Source organism: Protobothrops mucrosquamatus, unplaced genomic scaffold (genome assembly GCF_001527695.2).
Source record: "Protobothrops mucrosquamatus isolate PMUCROS unplaced genomic scaffold, P.Mucros_1.0 scaffold2345, whole genome shotgun sequence".
Lineage (NCBI taxonomy): Eukaryota > Metazoa > Chordata > Lepidosauria > Squamata > Viperidae > Protobothrops > Protobothrops mucrosquamatus.
In genome coordinates, this window is record NW_015388425.1 from 11,292 (window position 1) to 34,996 (window position 23,705).

General features: G+C 45.7%; 1 protein-coding gene across 1 annotated transcript; it reads left to right on the plus strand.

The window, feature by feature from the left end:
• Nucleotides 1-700: 700 nt before the first annotated feature.
• On the plus strand, nt 701-22,749 carry GOLGA3 (golgin A3). Its single transcript, XM_015824764.1, has 23 exons — nt 701-1,077; nt 2,659-2,940; nt 4,711-4,823; nt 5,641-6,320; nt 7,028-7,139; nt 7,654-7,960; nt 8,301-8,503; nt 9,561-9,698; nt 10,951-11,112; nt 11,727-12,095; nt 12,588-12,665; nt 13,436-13,699; nt 14,118-14,212; nt 15,431-15,647; nt 15,737-15,880; nt 15,980-16,177; nt 17,454-17,570; nt 18,154-18,293; nt 19,203-19,335; nt 20,301-20,423; nt 20,900-21,064; nt 21,421-21,578; nt 22,419-22,749. Exons 1-23 carry the CDS (start codon nt 969-971, stop codon nt 22,624-22,626), a joined length of 4,515 nt encoding a protein of 1,504 aa, XP_015680250.1. The 5' UTR covers nt 701-968; the 3' UTR covers nt 22,627-22,749.
• The last annotated feature ends 956 nt before the right edge of the window (nt 22,750-23,705 follow it).

Consider the following 23,705-nt stretch of genomic DNA (forward strand, 5'->3'; position numbering starts at 1 on the left):
ATGGTCATAACTCACTTTTTTCAGTGTGGTTGAAACTTCAAACAGTCACTAAGTGAACTGTCGTAACTTGAGGACTGGCCTGTCATCTTTATCTCTTGCTTTCTTCACGCAAAGCGAAGCAAGCTTAATAGGCGATAGGCCTCTTTTCCCGCCCTCGGTTAGTAAGACACTCATCTGGAATAAGAGATATTTTAATCTCTGCCAAATACTTAGCCTCATAAACACATGCATAGTCCTATAAATCAAACTGTCCGTGCTTGGTGGGATAAAATAGTCTGGCTGGCAGTTGCCATGATGAAAATAAAAGGCAACTGGTAACGTGAAAATAGTTTTTGTTTCCACTCATCACAGGATCCTGATCTAGCCTGTGTTGATTCCCAAGCAACAACCTCAAGAAAGCTTGGATGGATTCCATGTGTTGCTCAGAGATTCATAACAGCATCCTGAAAAATCTTTGCTTTGTGAATTTCCTCCCCCCAAATGCCTTAGTTTTATCATCCAGCCTCTAGGAGCCTAAGCAGACTCCCACTCCCGTCTCTGAGATGGTGGCAATATGACTTACATAAGGATTGGCACTCCCTGAGCCCAGAATTATATGTGGCAGATGTAGGTGATCTTTAAAAATAGACAAAAAAAACCACAAGGAACTATTTTTAAAAAGGAGTGTCATCCTGTATGTGTGTGTGTGTGTTTTTTTGTCTGTTTATCTCGGTGTGTGACATAACTCAACTATTATTTTCTTTCTCTGCAGCTACGCTAATGATCTCCAGAAATTCTTCAGTTGTCCATCAAGTGGGCTGGAACTAAACCAAATTGCTTGCTGCAAATAAATTGGCGCAGAAGCCCTCACGATGCACGGGCTGTCTTTTGGCTCCCAGCGGTATTGATGGAGTAAAAACTGGACCCAGTAGGTGACTTGGAAAATTCCACTGGGGAAATATTTCCCTTGGACCTTCACCCCTCCAGCCATGGACTCTTCGGTGGTCATTCAGGAAGCCAGCAATGGTACCCCCAGCAGTTCTGAACATCAACCAGACCTGGAGGCCAAATCTAAGTGGATAAAGGAAGATGTTAACTGTAAGCTTCTTTGGATATTGATTTTTTTTTAAGGAGCATTTTTGTTACTGTCGTTGGATTGTAATGGTGGAAGGTTAGGAAGAACTTTGGCAAAATCAGTTGTCATTCCAGATGCACTTGGAAGATTCAAGGTGGCGCTTTGTTCCTGAGTTTTCCTCCTAGTGACTAAGTCAGTGGTATCTTTCATGGCTAATACTAGGGAGATACCTACCATTGTCCATGGGCTTGTCTATCGTTGCACTCGCTGGGGGATGAAACTCCAGACATAGTTCTAAGACGTTCTTCCACTTCTTCTTTGGTTTTTTCCACCTACCTCTTCCATCTTCCCTTTTTTCTGGAAAATGAAAGAACAAAGCTGTTCAATCAGCACTGGGTGGGGGTGGGGTGGGGGGGTTAGTCTGGAAAGTGTCTGTCTTGGGAGTCACATCTTAAAATAATTCAAAGTAATAAAGAGTAGAACAGAACTGGAAAGGATCTTGGAGGTCTTCTAATCCAACCCCCTGCTCAGGCAAGAAACCCTACACCATTCCAGACAAATGGCTGTCCAGTCTCTTCTTTAAAACCTCCAGTGTTGGAGCATTCACAACGTCTGGAGGCAGCTTCAATTTTGGCAGTTTGAGAGCTCCATAGAGGTGACTCTCAACCAAACCAGTCAGCCTGAAGAATGACAATCCAGAACAAAGAGAAAATTAGATACAGAGTGGCACCAGAGCATCTGTTTTGCATCAAACTCCTCTGTAATTGACAGAAGAGCATAAGGGAGATAGGAGGAGCGTCTGCCTGAGAGATTCTTCTAACTTGCTGTCCATTAAGATGGATTATACCAAACTACATGGATCTGAATTAAGGGGGCTCTCTCTGCCTTGTGAGGATATAGAAACATCAGGAAGGAGGGAGAAATATATTTCTGTTGAACCCAGCGAGGGGAGGGATGTGTTAGGCATATGGCTGATGCATAAACAAATCCTATCTCCCTATCCAATATTTCAGGAATGTTCCAGACTAGATACAATTTTATTATAAGAGCCGGGGTGGCGCAGTGGTAAAAATGCAGTACTGCAGGTTAACTCTGCCCACTGCCAGGAGTTCGATCCTGACCGGCTCACAGTTGACTCAGCCTTCCATATTTCCCAGGTCGGTAAAATGAGGACCTAGGAAATATGTAAACTGCTTAGAGAGGGAAAGCACTGTGAAGCAGTATACAAGTCTAATTGCTATTGCTATTCTGGTTTTATTTGTTAAGTTTGGTGCTTAAAGTGATTTAGAGTATATTGGGTGTTTCAAGGAGAGAAGCAACCTGGAACTAAGGAGAAACTTCCTAACAGTGAGGACAATTAACCAGTGGAACAGCTTTGCCTTCAGATGTTGTGGGTGCTCCATCACTGGAGGTTTTTAAGAAGAGGCTAGACAGTCACTTGTCTGAAATGGTATAGCAGGAGGTTGGACTAGATGACCTCCAAGGTCCCTTCCAGCTCTGTTCTGATGGGATTGTCCTCTCAGTGGCTTCTTGAGCATATGAACAGGTAAGCGCACGGCACCCACCGTTAACCTCTTCCCAACCCGTTCTTTTTTTTTTTCCAGTGGTTAGTGTAAATAACAGCCGAGTGTCAACCGAAGGGGACACCTTAGCCCTCAAGAGCAGCCCAGACCCTTGTGCGAACGGACCGACGCCTTATGACCCCGAACAGCCTGTGACCTTTGGCCCCATCAAAAGCGCCCGGGAGGATGAAGCAGCTTCAGGTGTGCTTGGTGTCCATGAGCACCTAGAGGCATCTCAGGGCGGTAGTGATGAGAGCTTAGCTCTTAGGAAGGACACCCTGCAGTCTCTCAAACTAAGCCTCCCTTTGCAAGAAACCAAACTGTGTAAGCATCTCTTCAGGGTGGAGCTCACCTGTTCTTCTTTGCTCCACCTGAAAGAAGTTCTTTTTTTTTCTCCTCCTCCCTTATTTCTATATTTCTGTGCCTCTGCAGAATCTCTTCTGCAGGCCGCTTTTGAAGCATGAGCTGACTCTTAAACCTTGGCCTCTGACTTTGCCTTTAACAAATCGGCTTGCTTTTTTTTTGCTGGGTTGCAAATCAAGGTGTGCCATTGCAATTCCCTTAAAAACAAGGTATTTTTCCTCTAATCCAGAGGTCCCCAACCTTTGGGGCACCAGGGACCGGTTCTGTGGAGAGAGGTTTTTCCACGGACCGGAAGGTCCGTGATTTTGTGTGCTGCCTGCATCTCGCAGATGGGGCTTTGCTTGTTTGTGCGGACCGGTTGCTGGCGTGCCGTGGCCCGGTACCGGTCCACAGACCAGGGGTTGGGGAACCCTGCTCTAATTGATGTGGTTACCGACTTCTACGCGCTAAACATTGATCAGACGAAACAGTGCACATGTCAACAAGAGCGAAATACAGGTAATCCGTGACTTAGGACTGAGTCCCAAATTTGGCCCATTTTACCTGTCTTGCCACAGCTGTTAAGAGAATCACTGCAGTTGTTAACTCAGTAACACAGTTGTTACCTAACTCTAGCATCCCCATTGGCTTTGCTGGTCAGAAGGACGCAAAGAGGGAGCACGTGACCCCTTCAACCGTCAAAAACGTGAGCTAGTTGCCGAGTCTGAATTTTGTCCATGTGACCCTGGGGATGCTGCAATCGTTGTGTGAAAAACAACTCATTTTTTTTTCAGTGCTGTTGGAACTTCGAACGGTCAAGTAAACAAACCTGTAAGTCGAGGACTAACGGATAGTTTTTTAATTGTCCATACAGCTACCGTTCAACTTGCGACTTGTTGCTGAGTGGCTATTTGAAGGGAGGTTACTAACGACCTGGGTTTGAAGTTCTGACAGCCACACACACACACACACACGGCTGTCGCAGGACCATGTATGCTTGGCAACCGGGCTGCATTAACGACCGTCTGCAGTGTCCCGTGGTTACCTGTCCACGTTTCACTTCTGCAAAGTGACAATCCTCTTTTGATTGAACACCCTCTTCCCCAGCCTCCAGACAAGGATCAAAAATTGAGTCACGCCTCTCTGTTGACCCCGTGCCATCGCCGTCATTGCCCTGTGACTCAGAGGCTGAGAAATTCCATGGAAAAACCTGGCTGTCTTCCTGTTAATGAGACGGTGGTGCAAAGTTTTAGTTGGGGTGGATGGACTTGTTGGATCCTATTCTGAATGAGGGGCAGCAATTATTCCCTGACAGATTGATTTAATAGATGCGTTAATTAATGGTCTCCCACCTGGTGAAGGAGAGGCTGGGCGGCTAGCCACACCTTAACAATTAAAAGTAATGTTAGCAAAGTATAAAACCACGGCTCCTTTGAGGCTTTTGGGGACTATAGCATCCTCATCCTAATTAAGTTAATATCCAAAACATTTTTAAAGTATGCGGTTGTTGAACTCTGGGACACTGAAAAGGTTTCTCAAGCTCTTTCCTCTTTGCTTCAGACACAGCAAAAAAAAAAATCAATTCTCTCAAAACAAAGAGAAATTAGCCCCTCTTTTTTCCCCCCTTCTTTTTACCTTGGGTCTAAGTTTCTGACGACTTTGTAAAGAAATCGCAGACCTTCTTGTCTGCCCTACCTCCTCGTTTATTGTCCCCGAACAAATTAACTTGCTCTTTCTTCCTTCCTTCCACAGGCTCAGCCGATGCTCCTCTCCCGCTGGAGAAGGAAGAACTGATCCGGCTTCAGGCCCGGAAGCGCCTGGAAGAACAGCTCAAGCAGTATCGGGTCAAGAGGCATCAAGAGAGAGTAAGTGCCTAGCAAAAAAAGATGTCACAGGCGTGTTTTTACTCACTGCACCGTCTGCCGGACGGTTAGACTGGAACTGGCATTTTTGCCCACTGATTGATCGGAGATCAGCCGAGGTTCGATGTTGGATGGTGCTAAAGGAATTGTTGCAGGATGTCAGCTGTTCTGAGTAACGCTGCCTATGGCAATTGACTGATGGGGATTGTGTCAATGCCAATATTACGGTTCGTCGTAGAGTCAGCTGGATTTGGCATTTTGGTCCACCTATCCAGTCCTTCCCAAGGACCTGGGATAGGCAGATGTGGATGTCTGAATTGATGGTATTACAGTTATCGTCGCAGGATGGAAGCTGTTCCCAGTAAGGCCCCCTTTTGCAATTGACCAATGGCGAAGTTGTCAATGCCAGTGGTGTCCAAGCGATACTCCAGCTGTTTTGGGATTGCACCCAAGGCAGCTATTACTATTGGTACTACCCTTGCTTGCTTTTGCCACAGTCTATTTGTAGGTCTTTGTATTTTGTTATCTTCTCCAGTTCTTTCTCGTCTATTCTGCTCTCTCCGGGCACTGCCACGTCCACTATCCAGACTTTTTTGTCTTTCTTATCGACAATTGTTAAGTCTGGGGTGTTATGTTGCAAGTGCTTGTCTGTTTGAATTGTAAAGTCCCAGAGCAATTTATTATTGTTGTTGTTGTTTGTTATTATATATTATTATTGTTGTTTTATTATTATTGTTTTATTATTTACTACTACTACGCTTACTTTTTCATTTCCCCCCCTTCCTGTTCTTCCTTTCCTGCCTTCTTTCTTTCACTCCAGCTGTTTACAGCTAAAAGCCGCCTCTCCAGCACCCTGGATCCCGAGCTGATGTTCCATCCGGAGCTCTTACCAAGGGCCAGCCCTGTGGCGATGACCAAAGAATATTCCTTTTTGAGAACCAGTGTCCCGCGAGGACCGAAAGTGGGCAGCCTGGGTCTCCCAGCTTCCTCGAAAGAGAAAAAAAGTCCCAAATCTTCCAAAACAAGCCGGATTCGCTCTCTGGCAGATTATCGAACGGAAAACCCCGACGGCAGCACCAGTGGGACCGTCCCGGTGGCCGATTCATGGGGCGGATCGCTGAAAGCCAACTCAAACAGTCTGACCTCGGTTCTGTCTTCCGTCAGTCTGACCCCCGATTCAGATGACCGGCTGGAAGCTTCGTCCTTGGCGGGAGACAGCCTGTCGGAAATGGACGGCAGCGAAGCAGGAATGAGGCTGGACGGCAACGAAAGCGACAGCTCGACCTACAGCAGTGTGTCGGGAAGAGGCCCCACTTCCTCCAGCCCCAAAAGCAAGCAGGGTCCGACCTTCACCGTCAACGGGCAGAAGATCCCGTTGGATGCTGTTGGACAGTTTCCTTCCATCAGGGAGGTCCTCCAGGCTGCGGCAACAGAATATCGGGCTCAGGACCAAGAGGTCAATGGGGAAGCCAGAAGCCGGCGGGACAGTATTTCTAGCAGGTAAAGCTGTTTTGGCATCTTCTCCAACTCGGAAGGCTCCAGCTGGGACACTTTTGTTCCAAAGGTGCTTTTTCAAAAGGCAACTGGGCTTTGTCTGTCCTGGAAACAAAGAAAGCTCCTTCCTTCTTTCAGTTCTGAACTGAAGAAGCTTCTTGGATGAGAAGAACTGAATTGAAGAAGCTTCATGGGTGAGAAGATGTTTTTCTTTGAAGATGTTCTGCTTCTCATCCAAGAAGCTTCTTCAGTTCTTCTCATCCAAGAACCTTCTTCAGTTCTTCTCACCCAAGAACCTTCTTCAGTTCTTCTCACCCAAGAAGCTTCTTCAGTTCTTCTCATCCAAGAAGCTTCTTCAGTTCTTCTCACCCAAGAAGCTTCTTCAGTTCTTCTCACCCAAGAAGCTTCTTCAGTTCTTCTCATCCAAGAAGCTTCTTCAGTTCTTCTCATCCAAGAAGCTTCTTCAGTTCTTCTCATCCAAGAAGCTTCTTCAGTTCAGAACTGAAGGAAGGAACTTTTTTGTTTCCAGGAAAGGAGGTCCAGTTGCCTTTTTGAAAAAGCACCTTTGGGACAACCATGCCCTGGATGACGGAGAATCTCCATAGGCATCTTGGATTCTTTTCTTGCATTTGTTTGATCCTCTAAGGAACATCTTAGTTTTTTTGTAATTGGTACAGCTTCACAAAGTGTGCCTCTATTTTGTCTCGCCCCAGCATATCCATGGAAAGTTCAGTCGCTGGGACCCACGATGAGCTGCTTCAAGTCCTCAAAGAGAAGATGAGGCTGGAAGGACAATTGGAGGCTCTGTCATTGGAAGCCAATGAGGTACAAAAGGATCTTTTACTTAAAAAACTCATCCTCCAGGATGAAGTGAAACCTACACTGCTCCTCTAGGTTTAAGGATGGGTTATGGAATATATCGGGTGTCTGTGGAAGGAGGATGGCATTTCAGGTTATTGTTGATAGATCTAGTCTTAGCTTCTTGAGATGGTAGGATCTTATAATGGGAAGGAGCCAGTTAAGCCAGGGGGTTCAATTTGCTTCCTGGTGTAGGAATCTCAATAAAAGCATTCCCAGGAGATGGTGGTCCAGCCTCTTTTCTTCCTAGACAGTGAATGTGAAAATAATATGGGATGGTTTGTGAAATTGATGGCTGTTTGGGATGGTTGTTACCCATGTCTACTACTACCCATCTGTAAAAAATTCCATGGAGATGTCTGCTCCTGTGTCCAAAAAATGGAGGATATTATAGAAGGTTTTGAAGGCCCACCTCAGCTCAACACCTCTGTTACTGCCTTGCTTGGATAGAGAATTAGAAACCGGTTTTGTCTTTGTGTAGGCCCTCAAAGAAAAAGCAGAATTGCAAGCCCAGCTGGCTGCGGTCCAGATGAAACTCCAAACCCACATGGAGCATTCACAGACCAGCCAGCAGAAGCAGGACTCCCTGAATTCAGAGGTGGCTACCTTGAAGCAGTCCTGCTGGGAACTGGAACGTGCCATGGCTGAGCTACAGACCACGTTGGAGGCCAAGAATGCAGGCTTGCTGGCTTCTCATAATGACCTGCAGTTGGCAGAAGAACAGTACCAGAGGCTGATGGGGAAGGTAGAAGACTTGCAGAAAAATGTCCTTAGCAAGGATAGCACGGGTGAGTAGAAGCAGGCTGAACGTCTTCAATCCACCCGTTCTTCCGTGAGGACCTTACAAAGCCTCAAGTCCCAGATAGATGGATTGTAGCCTGGCCGTAGGCCACCTTCTTCACGAGTCTCTATTGAAGAGTGAAATCAGAAAGATCACAAATCTTTCTGATCCACCCTTCCTTAATTATCACGTCTTTGGTAGGTGGTAAGACGAAGAAGACTTCCTGTGGAGGTCCCAAAGATGCTTCCTCCAAAAGGCAACTGTATCTGAGGATACAGATAAACCCCCAAGTGGTCTCAATGATTCTCTTACTTTCATTTACAGTTTTTTTTTATCCGCTCTTTTAGTTCACGATCTCCGGCAACAGCTCTCCTCGTTACAAAGTCAGCTTCAGCAGGTCGAACTGGACCGCGCGTCCTTGACCGGTAAGCTGAAGTCCTCTCAGGCAGAGATCTCGTCCCTGCAGAAGGTTCGGCACTGGTACCAACAACAGCTGGCGGTGGCTCAGCAAGCAAGGATCCGTCTGCAGAGCGACATGGCCAACGTAAAGGTAAGCACAGCTGTCGTCTCTCCCGTTCCTATTCAGGACCTGGAGCACGTTTTCATACACGCAGTCTTATCGTGCCGTTCATTCGATTGATTTCATGGGCGGTTGGCCGAACGCGGTCTTGAACTAGACGACGGTCCTGCCTTAAATGGGAAACACTTTTCTGCAGCTTTCCCTAGACGTGATGGGGTGTAGTGAGGAGGAGGAGGATCCCCCAGGAGGGAGGGAGTGAATTTCAGGGCAGTAAGAGGCAATTCAGACTGGATATTATATGTGAGAGAAAGAGGGAGAAGACAGCCTCTCCCTAACAGAGTATATTGTAGAGGCAGATAGCTGAGTGTTCAGCCTGGCAAGATTCTGTCTATAGGTGTGAAACAATAAAATAACTCAGCTCGGAAGTATCCCCAGGCATCATTTTTAGAGAATAGAATAGAATAGAATAGAATAGAATTACAGAAGAGATTACAGAAGAGAATAGAATAGAATAGAAGAGATTACAGAATAGAATAGAATAAGAAGGATGGAGAATAGAATAGAATTACAGAAGAGAAGAGAGATTACAGAATAGAATAGAATAGAATAGAATAGAATAGAATAGAATAGAATAGAATAGAATAGAATAGAATAGAATAGAATAGAATAATAAGGATGGAGAATAGAATAGAATTACAGAAGAGAAGAGAGATTACAGAACAGAATAGAATAGAATAAGAAGGATGAAGAATAGAATAGAATTACAGAAGAGAAGAGAGATTACAGAATAGAATAGATTACAGAATAGAATAAATTACATAATAGAATAGAGTAAGGATGAAGAATAGAATAGAATAGAATTACAGAAGAGAAGAGAGATTACAGAATAGAATAGATTACAGAATAGAATAGAATAGAATAAGAAGACCCTTTGCGTCTCTGTGTAAGTGCGTCGGGTGCACAGTTACAAGCAAAATCGCCTTTCCATCTAAAGCAGGCCATAAACTATAGCCCTAATAGCTTGGATTCCATTTCTTCATGTGTCTCTTAATGCAGCCCTTTCTCTCCTTCCACCCTTTTCCCCAAGGCTGGACAGATGACCCAAGTTGGTCTGCTGGAGCATCTGAAGTTAGAGAACGTAACCCTGTCTCATCAATTAACAGAGACTCAGCATAGATCGATCAAAGAGAAGGAACGCATAGCTGCACAGCTGCAAAATATCGAGGTAAAGACGTCAGATTTTCTGAATATTTGATTGCCAAGCCTGTAAAAATCTGCAGAGAGGAACAAGGAATCGATATTTACGAATATCCATCTCTCTATCTTCTCTCTGCACGCACTCTGATGCCTACTCAAAGTTCTGAAACGCAATTTGTGGCCTCTGTCGCCAGGCTGACCAATGGTCTTGAACATCTGAAGGACTTCAGGTTCACCCTCGCTGCTCAATTATTTTTCAAAAACTGAAAACCGGAAGCTCTTTTGTCCATACATTGTTGTTAGTTGCGAAGTCATGTCCGACCCATCGCGACCCCATGGACAACGTTCCTCCAGGCCTTCCTGTCCTCTACCATCTTCTGGAGTCCATTGAAGCTCACGCCTCCTGCTTCAGTGACTCCATCCAGCCACCTCCTTCTCTGTTGTCCCCTTCTTCTCTTGCCCTCCATCTTTCCCAACATCAGGCTCTTCTCCAGCGAGTCCTTCCTTCTCATTAGGTGGCCAAAGTACTTGAGTTTCAACTTCAGGATCTGGCCTTCTAAAGAGGAGTCAGGGTTGATCTCCTCTAGGACTGACCGGTTTGATCGCCTTGCAGTCCAGGGGACTCGCAGGAGTCTTCTCCAGCACCAGAGTTCAAAGGCCTCAATTCTTTGGCGCTCAGCCTTTCATATGGTCCAACTTTCACAGCCTTACATTGCCACTGGGAAAATCATGGCCTTGACTATACGCACTTTTGTTGGCAGCGTGATGTCTCTGCTTTTAAGTATGCTGTCTTAGATTTGCCATAGCTTTCCTCCCCAGGAGCAAGCGTCTTTTAATTTCTTGGCTGCAGTCCCCATCTGCGGTGATCTTGGAGCCCAGGAAGATAAAATCTGTCACTATGTCCATACATGGATAAATGCAAAAAACCAAACCAATCTTGCGTGGATTCAGTTACAGGTAGTCCTCAAACCTACGACCACAATCAGGACTAGAATTTCTATCGCTAAGCAAGGTTTTTGTTAAATGAGTCGTACCTGATTTGGCCCCGTTGTAACGTCTAACCATTGCTAGACAAAGGGTGGAAGGTCGAGGACTACCTGTATACAGGTAAATGCAGTGATTTTTTATATTGGCATCCTGTGAAGCATATGTAACACCTAAGCCCCTTATTTGGATCCAACGGCAAGGTGCTGTTAACTTCACGCATGCCGTTCCCATTTCTTAGCTTCTCTTTGGCAGCTGTTGCCACACTACTAACAACTTCTGATGCCTCTGCACAGGCTGACATGTTAGACCAGGAAGCAGCCTTCCTGCAGATCCAGGAGGCTAAGAGCATGGTAGAAGATGATTTGCAGAGGAAACTGGAGGAGTTTGAGGACGAGAAAGAACAACTTCAGAAGATGGCTGATTCGGCAACAGGATTGGAGCAGGAGCTGGAAAAGGTACGAACGTTTTGCACGTTGTATGACAGCCACCGATGTGGGATTCTCGGGTAAAGGTTGAGGTGGATTCCTGGGGTGGAATGTAGTCTGGATTCCCAGGAGGAAGAGGATAGTTTGTGTCTGAGAAAGAGGGTGAAGACGGTTCCTCCCTAATAGTTCCCGGAGTGTATGCTTATGGAGGTGGTCGTGTCTGCTTTGACTTTTGCAAGATTCTCTCAGTGGGTGAGGAACAACAACATTCTGCTTGGAAGAATCGTTATGTGCCTTTATTGGTTTTTTTGGAACCTGAAAACTCTTGAGTTAGGAGTCTGTGGAGATTCTCGGTCCTCCAGGTCATGGTTGTCCCAAAGGTGCTTTTCAAAGAGGCAACTGGACTTCCTTGTTATTCTTTGAAGACATTTCGCTTCTCATCCAAGAAGCTTCTTCAGCGCTGAAGAAGCTTCTTGGATGAGAAGTGAAATGTCTTCAAAGAATAACAAGGAAGTCCAGTTGCCTCTTGAAAAAGCACCTTTGGGACATCTTGAGTTAAGAGTCAAGGCCAGGTAGAAGGATGCCTTTTTTTACCTTGAGAGGAGATCACGGTGATGGTGAACCTCTTTGTGTTCTTGGCCCAGGTCAAATTAACGCTTCAACAGCGAGACTTACAGCTGGAAACCCTGCAGCAGGAACAGCTGGATCTGATGAAACAGTTGACCTCTGCCCAAGAGACGTTACAGACCCAAGACCAAACCTTGGGTGAACTTCAGGTGCGCTATGACGAACTGGAGGCCAGGTTGGCTGAGCTGCAAGGAGAGGCTGCCTCGAAGGACGACGCCCTCCGCTATTTGCAGAATGAGAAGATCGTTTTAGAAATCGCCCTGCAGGTAGCAAAGACGGGACAGCAAGGACTTGAAGAGGACATCCAGCAGTTAGGAGGCCACGCCGAGGCGGCCTCAGATGTTTTGGAGCAGCTCAAGCAAGAAATAGCCATCAAATCAAGTCAGGTAATCTGCATTTGGCCATACCTTTTTCTGTTCTTAGCTATTAAGACCTGTTCTTAGCTATTAAGAGCTGGTGGCGCAGTGGTTAGGATGCAGTATTGCAGGCTAACTCTGCCGACTGCAAGCAGTTCGATCCTGATGGGCTCAAGGTTGTCTTAGCCTTCCATCCTTCCGAGGTCGGTAAAATGAGGACCCAGATTGTTGGGGGGCAACAGGCTGACTCTGTTAACCGCTTAGAGAGGGCTGTAAAGTCCTGTGAAGCCATGCTGAGGGGAAAGGGAGAGTTTTCCAAGCTGAGCCATGCTGGCTCAGGAATTCTGGGAATTGAAGTCCACGAGTCATAAAAGAGCCAAGGTTGCCTGCTCCTGGGTTAGAGTGATGGAAATTAAGACCTTGGTCTCCTAGCTTGATTGTTGCTTCACAATTCTGCAGGAGAGCTTGAATTTTTCTTCTTTAGTTCTTATCCAGTGCTTCTTTTCATTTTCTTCCTGGTAGGTGGAGAACCTGCAGCAGGAGAGTGCAAATCTGAAGAAGCAAACCCAGAAAGTGAAGGAACAGTATCTTCAACAGAAGGTGCGTAGTATGTGCGTATTATGTGGGGGTGGGGGTCTATAAATGTGTTGTATATAGTATGTTTTAGGTGTGTGTTATGTATGTGTTTCACTTTGAGAGCGGGCAACTAAATTTCATTTTTTGATGTGTGGCCATTGTGCCCAGTAAAAAAATGACAATAAAGGTTATCTTATCTTTTTCTAAATTTTGTCGCTTTGGAGAAACTGGGAAAAAGGAAGTGTTTATCCACGTTTTGCCCCTTAACCAGCCACTGTCAAATAAAGCACCCCAAATAATACAGGTAGTCCTCAATTTAAAACTGCTATTGGGACCGTTTCCGTCACTAAACAAGGCAGTTGTTCAGATGCCCGATTTTGCCAACTTTTACCCCCTCGGTTGCTAAGTGAGTACCGTTGTTAAGTGAACCCAACAAATCCGGCTTCTCCCCTTGACTTTGCTTGTTGGAAATTAATATTAATACATACAAAATTGAATATAAACATCCTCATCACATCTTCTAGTGTGATATAAATAACAATAATATCCGTTTATAACCTCTTTTCTAACCAGTTTATGTTTCAAATGTACTTGCAATTAAAATCTCCTTATTAAATCAGTCTCCTGTTTTTTTGTGTTCTTATTTAAGTTTAATTTCGCGTCAATATTCGGAATATCTTTGTCAGTTATGGTTTCCTCAAGATTCATTACATTTCTGTAGCTAAGAGTGTTCATTTATAGACGCCGTCCTCGTATATTTTCTATAAAACATTTGTTTGGTCCCCGACACGCAGGTGATGGTGGAGGCCTACCGCCGAGACGCGCTTTCCAAAGATCAGCTGATCAGTGAACTGAAGGCCACCAAGAAGAAGCTGGATGCGGAAATCAAAGAGTTGAAGCGGGAATTCCTTCAGCTTCAGAGCGAGAAGAAAACCATGGAGGTGGAGAATTCCAAGCTAGCGAAGGAGCTGGTGCAGATTCAGCAGCAGATGGAGGAACTGGAGAGCCAGCTTCAGGTGGCCCAGAAAGAACGAAACGAGATGGAGACAGAGCTACAGGTGGGAAGGAAATTTAGATTTAAGAAATAAATAGAATGAATGAATGAATGAATGCCAACACATTGCTAGGCTGCATTAACAGAGGGATAGAATCAAGATCACGTGAAGTGTTAATACCACTTTACAAGGCCTTGGTAAGGCCACACTTGGAATATGCATCCAGTTTTGGTCACCAGGATGTAAAAAAGATGCTGAGACTCTAGAAAGAGTGCAGAGAAGAGCAACAAAGATGATTAAGGGGTTGGAGGCTAAAACATATAAGGAACGGTTGCAGGAATTGGGTATGTCTACTCCGATGGTAATTCTTCCTTTTTCCAATATTGTACAAATATGATTCTTGCCGCTGTTATCACATGTAAAATCAAATGTATACTTTGTTGAATCAATTTTTCTTGGCTGCTTTCTCCAAATTTCCCAGTCTTTGCGGTTTGACCAAGGAGAGATGTCGGCTCTTGTCAAAGTAAACGAAGACTTACAAAGACAAGTGGATGCAATGCAACAAGAAACAAAGATGTGAGTATGGCTCGCCTTAGTTTAGCTGAATCTAACACATTACCTGTATCCGTTTCTTAAGTAGTCTATTCCCCCGTGGGCGAAATGAGGCACGTCAGATAATATTGTGGGATTCTGCCGTTGCGCACGCCCTCATAGGTTGGCGTGCTAGTGTGACTTTGCGCTTTACAACCTTGCCACTTAGTGGCAGAACTCCCTGTCCCAAGCACTGTTGTTAACCAAGGGCCACCCGTGGTCCTCTACTTGAACACCGGTGACTCCATTTACTTGAACTAAAGGAACTTTTACTGAAAGAAACAAGTTGCAGCACAAAGTCAGGTGGAATCTGGTATTCCCGTGCAAAATACAAAGCTCTTCCTTTCAACCCCCAAGCCCTCCCCCCTCCCCATGGCCAGTCCCCCCCCTCCGTCCCTGGCCAGCCAAGGTGATGCCGGTACGATGTTTTGAGAAATTTTGAGGTGTGAAACTGGCACTCGTGTTAGAAGTCATGGTTCCGAAAGATGGAACCAAAGGACTTTGAGGCATTGTTAACCTTAAAGAATCTTTAATCGAGCAGCATAGCTTCGGTAGGTACATAGTTGAAGCCAAAATCTGACTTCCCCTCCCTTCAGCACCTAGATCAGTGTTTCTCAACCTTGACAATTTTAAGGCATGTGGACTTCAACTCCCAGAATTCCACAGCCAGCATTGCTGGCTGTGGAATTCTGGGAGTTGAAGTCCACGTGCCTTAAAATTGTCAAGGTTGAGAAACACTGACCTAGATCAAAGCACAATTCCCTCCTACAACTAGCAGTCATAAATCACATTCTCCAATTAGTTTGAAATGCTGGCTTCCTGCCCAGTTCCTCATCCCGCCATGCTTTATCAGCTCTTGTTACGATATTGTATGTCTACCTAACTCCCATCACATTCCTCCCCCTCCCCCAGTATCATCTAATTCTAAGAGTGCAGTATAAGAAAGGAAAAGGCTGCATCCCCATCTGTTGTCAAAGCAAGAACATCCAATGTTAGCAGTATTGACACCCGGGTTGAAAGGATTAGCCGGCTCCTTTCATGTTCCTGGCAGGAGCTGGAGCAAAGGACAGGAGCTTACCCCATCCCATGGCAGCACTCGGGGTCTCAAACGCGGTCTCGATGTTTGTCAACCAGCATCCACCAGGCAAGCCAGCCTGCTCCGTGACTGACCGGATGTTGTTTTCTGTTTGGTTCCCCGCGCAGGGCCATTACCGAACAGAAGCAGAACATGAAGAGGCTGGGTTCCGATCTGAACACAGCCCAGAAGGAGATAAAAGCCAAGCACAAAGCTTACGAGAATGCCGTGGGGGTCCTTAGTCGGCGGCTGCAGGAGGCCCTGGCGGCCAAGGAGTCGTCTGAAGCGGAACTGAATGAACTCAAGGCGCAGATCTCCGAGAGTGAAAGTAACCAAGCCAGCCTAGTAAGTCAACCTCACTTCCTTTATCTTCTAAGATCTGCGCCCTCGTTCGAGTGGGGACACTAACCCAGATGTGGCTGTTGGCCTTACAGGAGAGGATCCGGATGCTGGAGGCGGAAGTGCAGTCTCTGACCCACAGTAAGATGGTCCTCGAGAAGGAGCTTCAAGAAATCATCTCTCTCACCAGCCAGGAACTGGAAGAATACCGAGAGAAAGTCCTGGAGCTGGAAGATGAGGTAATGGCTAAAGGGAAAGAGGTCAGTATTTTTTTTTCTTTCTGAGGATGCAGTGCAGGGTCTTTAACGGGGGCAAAAATGGTTTGTGTGGCCACACAGCTTCAAGAAGCCAGAGGCTTCCGGAGGAAGATCAAACGCCTGGAAGATGCCAACAAGAAGCTCTCCCTCGAACTGGAACACGAGCGTGGAAAGCTCACTGGCCTGGGCCAGTCCAACGCAGCTCTGCGGGAGCACAACCGCATCCTCGAAGCCGCTCTGGCCAAGAGAGAGGCGGATTTGGTGCAGCTGAATCTTCAGGTAATCTTTTCCTCTTCCTCCTCCTCCTCCTCCTGTTCTGCTCCTCCTTTTCCTCCTCTTTCTCCTCCTCTTTCTCTTTCTCCTTCTGCTCTGCTCCTACTTCTCCTCCTTCTCTTTCTCCTTTTTCCTTCTCCTCCTTCTCTTTCTCTTCCTCTCTCCTTCTGCTCTGCTCCTACTTCTCCTCCTTTTTCCTTCTCCTCTTGCTCTGCTCCTTTTTCTCCTCCTCCTCTTTCTCTTTCTCCTTCTCCTCCTGCGCAGCTCCTCCTTTTTCTTTCTTTCTCCTTCTGCTCTGCTTCTCCTTCTCCTTCTTCTCCTTCTCCTCCTTCTCTTTCTCCTCCTCCTCGTCCTCGCCCTTGTCCTTCTACTCCTCCTTCCCACCCACCCCAGTCTACTTCTCCCTAGGGGTGAACATGCTAAACAATTCCTAAGTCTGTGATGGTTATAAGAAAGTATAGGTAGCCCTTGACTTACGACCACAACTGATCCCAAAATTTCTGTTGCTAGGCGAGACCTTTGTTGAGTGAGCTTTGCCCCATTTTACGACTTTTCTTGCCCCAGTTATTAAGCAAATCACCGCAGCTGTTAACTTAGTAGTTTAGTTTAGTTTATTGTATTTATATCCCGCCCTTCTCCTTACGGACTCAGGGCGGCTAACAGCCAGATAAAACAATTATGGTTGTTAAGTGAATCTGGCTTCCCCCGTGGATTTGGTTGGTCAGACGGTCGCAAAAGAGGATCGCATGCCCCTGGGACACTGCGTCTGTCATAAACATGAGCCCCTTGCCAAATGTCTGAATTTTGATCACATCACCACGGAGCTACTGCAACGGTCGTAAGTGTGAAGAACGGTCCTAAGTCATTTTTTTCCGGTGCCGTTGTAACTTTGAACGGTCACCAAACAAACTGTTGTAAGCCGAGGACTATCTGTATCCTAAGGTGCTGCGTTCTTAATCTGATCGTGGCTCCATCTGATCTCATACTGCAGCTGCCCCAGTGGATGGCTTCCAGAGGTTTTAGATCGGTGTTTCTCAACCGTGGCAAGGTTAAGATGTGTGGACTTCAACTCCCAGAATTCCCCAGCCGACCACGAATCGAAGTCCGTGCATCTTAACCTCACCAAGGTTGAGACACACTCCTTTCGACTGCAGCTACCCTGACTCTCATCCAGCAAATCTCCAGTGCCAAGGCCGCTTCTTTGTCCTGCGACGAATTAAAATAATAAATCAATGCAGAAACGGATGCTGCATTCTCTGTGTGGTGATCTTCCCATCTCCAGGTCCAGGCGGTTCTGAGGAGTAAGGAGGAGGAAGATCAAAAGATGAAGCAGCTGATCCAGACTTTGCAAATGGCTTTGGAGAAAGAGAGAGCAAATGTCCTAAGCCTTAAGGAACAGGTACAGTCCTGGCTGAAAGTGTTCAGAACTTGGTTAAGGGCTCTTGGCGGGCTTGGGCAGGAGGTCAAGATTGTATACTGTGTAAATGAGCAACTTGGCCCAGAATTACGGTGAACATAGCCAGAATTTAAGACTTGGGAATGCGGTGTACCCAGGGAGAGAAGAAAGGAAGCAGGTTTAGATACATCTGACTTCCCACCAGCCTAACCAGGTAGACCAGATAAACCTAATAAACTAATTCTACTTTATTGTAAAGCTACCTTGACAGAATCTTACCAGGTTTGAAAGTACAATTCTCCCACCGTCTCCTTTACAGCCTGAGAAACTTAAGGTAGATCTCTTCTCAGTCTTTGCCCCACCCATTATGCAACTAAGAGCCATGCTGTCTCTTATCTGGCCATTTCCTAAGCAACATCTCTTTTAGAAGTCCGCCCCCATCGTCCTACAAATGAGTTGGACTTCAGCTCCCAGAATTCCTAGCCAACACAACTGTAATCTTTGGTCTGGGCGCTGAAACCTGACGCATTTGTAGGATAAAGGCTACATGTTGTCAGTATAGTAATGATGCAACGTACCGTGACAGGTTACAACCTCAAAAGCGGAGTCGGCACACAACCGTCGGCATTACAGAGCTGCCGCCCTGGAACTTGGCGAGGTCAAGCGAGAGCTGCAAGGGAAAGAAGTTCTCATCCAGGCCCTCCAGGCTGAAGTCGACAAGTTGCAGTGAGTGTGTAAACCCAAAGGAAAGACTGATGTTCCTAAGGCTGTAGGCAGTTGGCTGCCTTAGTCGTGTGCGAACTGTGCAAATGGGGGGAGGGAACCTTGTGTACCTGGGACAATGAGCTAGAGAGGCCACCTAGAGAAGGACTGGCGGAACCTGGGCGGGTGGAGTCAAAAGAGGTAGCAGCCTGGAATCCCTACGTAGCCACAAGTCAATTAAGTCCAATCCCTTCTTGAGTGCAGTTGACCCGTATCTAACTTCTAGCAGGTGCTAACTGCGACTTGAGAAGATTCCCGTGTCTCACGTAGCAACATAAATTTTGGGCTCAATTGTGGTCATAAATCAGGATCACCTTCTTCAATAATGCTGTTGGTCTGTAGTTTCTGAGGGCATTGGCCTTCTCAAGGTGATTTGAGTCTCTGTCAGCCGTCCCAAAAGAAACTCCGGGAACATTATTTTACCAAGAGTATAACTTCACTGAGACATCCATACAGGGCACAGAAGAGGCGGAGCCGGCTCTGAGGTTTTTGCCCGGAAAAACAGCGTAATTAATTTCCCCTTTTCCCCATTTGGGCCACCCCTTGTCCCTTGTCCACCAATCCAGTCTTGAGCTTTTCTCAGGCTGGAAACGGCTCCCATAAATCCCTCACCTCCCTCCCCCCAGCACTTCAAGCTAATTGGAGAATGTGATTTATGACTGTTGTGGGAGGGAATTGCGCTTTGATCTATGTGCTGAAGGGAGGGGAAGTCAGATTCTGGCTTTCAGTCATGTAAGTGCGGGAAGCTATGCTGCTCAATTAAAGATTCTTTAAAGGTAAACAATGCCTCAAAGTTCTTTGAAGAGTTTCATCTATCGGAACCATGACAGGTGCGTTATGAGTCAACCTGGACACACTCTCTCTCTATTCTAGGGCAGAAGGCGGAGCGCACTCCGAGGAAGTCTCTCAGATCCAGCGAGACCTTGTAGACGCTCGGTCCCAGCTTCAGCTTCTGCAGAAGCAGCTGGACGACCAGCTTGGGAAGCAGCCCGCAGAAAATCAAGAGGTGAAATCTTGGTCTTTGGCCGTTCTTTTTCTCCTGGATGTGCCTTTGTGGCTTAGTAGAAAAACCCTGAAGGAACGCAGTAGAAGAAGACCATCACCCGTGAAAAGGAAATTGGGTGGAAGGGGAGGGGGGAATTGTTCCGAATCGGTGAAGAATCCATGGTGCAGCTGCATTGGAAATGTTCAGTGTATTCTGAAAAGGCATATCAGAGCTGGAAAAAACCAAAATAGTAGAAAAAGGGCAGCCTGTAATTGTTAAATGTTTCCTTTTAAGCGTAAAGATTAGGAGCTTGGATTTTTTAACCGGGGTGGGGAAAAGACAAAAGAATTGCTATGCGTTTTGTTTGCATTGTTCTATTATAGCCCATCAGTACTTGGAATCTGAATGTAGGGCTCTATTTGCGCTGCCCCATATAATAAAATTATAGCTCTGCCTGCCACAGGGCCTGCCTCCTGGCTCTGTTGGCACTCCCAAGTTTGTGTCAGGCTCCAAAAACTGAGAAAGAGACGCAGAATTACTTACTTCTGAGCAGTGTCCTTTATTGTTCCTCGCCTGTAGACCGAATCTTGCCAAACTCAAGCAAAGTACTTACATCATTAACGATATACTCTGAGAACTTCTACAAATGAGCTATGTTGGCCCTCTGCCTCTCAACCAAACTATCTAAACTTCCCTGTCTCTTGGTCCTCTGGAATGCAGCCCCCCTCCCTGCTGGGAATCCAGACCGCATTCCACCACATCGTGAAATTACTTCTCGGAGAGAATGCTTTTGAGCCAGGATTGGTAGACGGATAGTTCAAATTCTTGAACGTTCTTCCTTGGGGTTCCTTAGTGGATGATTGTGTGCAAAGGATAGCCCCCTTTGAAATGTACTGTGCTTGGCACTAAATGGAAGCCTATTGACCCCTGGGGCTGCAAGAAAGGAAGCATGCCGTGATTTTGAGTTGCCTGTTTTGTTCTTGCAGCTGGAAGACCTCAGATGGGAGGTTGAGCAGAAAGAGAGGGAGTTCCAAGCTCTGAAGCAACAGCTGGATTTGACTGAGCAGCGCGGTCAGAAGGAGCTGGAAGGCGTGCAGCTAGTCCTCCAGGTATTTCCACTTGGTCCTACAGATGTTTCCCCTCCTGGGCAGGTCATTCTGAGAGAATTAGAGGCCAAATAGGATTCCGAGCGAATAAAAATAAGATCAGAGATGTTCCAGGCCTGAATTCAGATTCTGCTTCAGACTTAACTAAGGCTACTGTTCTAGAATCACTCTCTCTGGCAGTGAAGGTTCACACATCACACTGAGCTAAGACGTGGTTTATCTGGCCTTGGGTTCAGTGTATTGTGTGAAGCCAGTTATCGTAATTGAAAAACCACTGCTTATTGCTCGGTGTGTTGGGTAGACCCCATTGTGATGTCGTCAACCCATCCTGGTGGACTCAAATAATGCCTTAATACAAGTACGTGAACTCGGCCAGTTTTCTTCTGAGTAGACAGGATAAACTTGTGCTCGAATTAGACTTATTTTTCTGCGATGATCATTGCTTACTGTTCCTTGGCTAAACTTACTGTTCCTTCTAGAACCTCAGGATGGAATTGGAGATGGTCCGGGACGATTTGTCCCTCACCCAGAAAGATAAGTTCACACTGCAGGCAAAAATGTCTGAACTGAAGAACAGCATCAAGACGCTGCTCCAACAGAACCAACAGCTGAAGCTGGATTTGAAACAGGGAAAAATGAAAAAGGTATCTTGAGAAAGGTGGATTGTTCCTCTGTTTTTACACCACAGCTGTCTCGCCAGCCTTGATCCCAAGCCTGGTCATAAATATGAGTCAGTTGACAAGCCTGTGAATTTTGGTCACACGACTATGGAAGTGCTGCAGTGATCGTAACTGTGAAAAACGGTCACAATAAGTCACTTTTTCCAGTGATGTTGTAATTTCAAACGGCAACTAAATAAACTGTTGTAAGTCAAGGATTAAATGTATTGGGGTGTCTGGATCTTGGGAGGCAAGATGTAAAGACTTCTAAGTTCTCCACTGTTAACTGCAAACCTGAAAGTAAGTTGGTCGTTCATGGGCTTTTGTTTTCTTTTGAAAAGAAAAAACTCAAGGGAGAGACCAGCTCAAATCCGGTGACGCCAGTGAAGGTCCCCGATTGTCCGGTCCCTGCTGCTTTGCTAGAAGAGCTATTGAAACCTCCATCAGCTGTGAGTAAAGAGCCACTGAGGAACCTCAACAGCTGCCTCCAGCAACTCCGGTGAGTCACGTTTTTCTGTCTTTTTTCCAACTCCTGTTCTCATCAGTTCAAGGTGGACTCAGCCTTCCATCCTTCTGAGGTGGATAAAATGAGGACCCAGATGGTTGGGGGCAATTTGCTAACTGTACAAAGTGCTTAGAGTGGGCTATAAAGCAATGTGAGGTGGTATATAAGTCTGAGTGCCATTGCTATTGCTGTTCTGTTCTGTTCTATTATTCTGTTCCATTCCATTCCATTTTATTCTATTCCATATTTTCTCTATTCTATTCTATTCTATTCTATTCTATTCTATTCTATTCTGCTATGGTGGCGCAGTGGTTAAAATGCAGTACTGCCCACAGCCAGGAGTTCGATCCTGACCGGCTCAAAGTTGATGCAGCCTTCCGAGGTCAGTAAAATGAGGACCCAGATTATTGGGGGCAATTTGCTAACGGTATAAAGTGCTTAGAGTGGGCTATAAAGCACTGTGAGGCGGTATATAAGTCTAACTGCCATTGCTGTTGGTATTGCTATTCTGTTCTGTTCTATTCTATTCTTCATTATTCTATTCTATTCTATTTTTCATTATTCTGTTCTGTTCTGTTCTATTCTTCATTATTCTATTCTATTCTATTCTATACGACCCAGATTGTTGGGGGCAAGATGCTGACTCTGTACACCGCTTAGAAAGGGCTGTAAAGCACTATGGGACGCTATATAAGTCTAAGTGCTTTTGCTAAGGCTGAGTCAACCTTGAGCCTGTCAGGATAAAACTCCAGGCTGTGGGCATTCTGACCACTGGGCCACCACTGCTCTAAACAGTCGTTCTGTTTCTCTTGTGTGTTTCTGCTCTTCTCAAAGGCAAGAGATGGACAGCCTGCAGCATCAAATGGAAGAGCACACCGTAACGGTCCACGAATCGATGTCTTCCTGGACACAGATCGAAGGCCAGTTAACGGACCCTAGTACTAATCTCTCTGTAACTCTATTAGCCAATGAGAATCTTCCTCACAGAGACCTCCAGGATCAAAAGCCAAGCACGGGCATCAAGGAAGAGTTGACCCTGTGATCCCACCCAGGCCCACGGATTTCCATCAGAACTGCTTTAAGTATGATTGTTGGTTTTTTTTTTTAAAAAAAGTATTTATCAAAACCCTATTTATATTTTGTTCTTAAAACATTTTAAAGTCCTTAGTCTACGGTTCGTGTTAGTGAAGAGGGAGAAAAAAATGGCAAGCTGTGGCTTGATCAGACCTTTGTTTGTCGTGCTTGCGCAGAAGTAGAGATGGGGGGCTGGAGCAGAGACAAAGGACCTCAAGGTTAGCTGTAGTAAAGCCTTTGAGAACTAAACATTCGAATTAGGATGGCTGCAGAGAGAAGATAAAACAGGGTCCCTTTTAGTTTCCACTTTTTAAAGTTTGCTAAACTGGTTTGGTGACGGTTTTGGTCCACTTCAGGCTTGGGAATTCCAGGACCGTTCATGGATACTTTGGCAAAATCCAGTATTTTTGTTATTACGTCTTTGATCCGTGTTCCAGCAAAGCAACTAAATTGCTCATCTCAAAACCACAGTGAAGCCATCTCCGATGGCCACCAATTGATTTGGCTCCCAAGAAAATGATTTTCCAGTAAAATATTTGGATTCCTCTCCTGACAGATGCGGTTTGCACAATTTTTGTTGTTGGTCTTTGCAGACATCTGCAGTGCAGAGTTGTGTGTGTGTGAGACGTTGCTTTGTTCTGGAGCATCTTATATATATATGGATTCTACTGTAGATGGCAAATAACCTGGGTCGGTTTTTATTTTTGTCTTAACTAAGGTGACTTGTTAAGTGTTGATGTCCTGCAAAACATGTCGTTACGGGCGAAAACCAGAGCTTTTTAGATAATTAATTCACATTTTGTATCTTTTCAGAGAGAACTGTTCTATTCTGCCTATCAAATCCTAGTTAGTTTCTTAGCTTTAATTCCATCCCCTACCCCATTTTTTTTCCTCCCAAGACTTAACCAGAAGCCAGAATTATTATTACTTTTTTTGCAAATGCATCTTCACTTATAATTAATCGGTTGAAACAATAGCCTTTTTTAATTGTTTCTCAGCAACTGACAGCTCAGAGCTGCGTACTTTTCGTGCTCTGGGTTGAATGAA

Bases quoted from the DNA above. Each gene is read 5' to 3' on its own strand.
- GOLGA3 (XM_015824764.1), top strand. From the start codon at position 969: ATGGACTCTTCGGTGGTCATTCAGGAAGCCAGCAATGGTACCCCCAGC. The intron at 17,571-18,153 runs GTACAGTCCTGG...GTACCGTGACAG, and splicing joins TCCTAAGCCTTAAGGAACAG to GTTACAACCTCAAAAGCGGA. The intron at 19,336-20,300 runs GTGAAATCTTGG...TTGTTCTTGCAG, and splicing joins AGCCCGCAGAAAATCAAGAG to CTGGAAGACCTCAGATGGGA.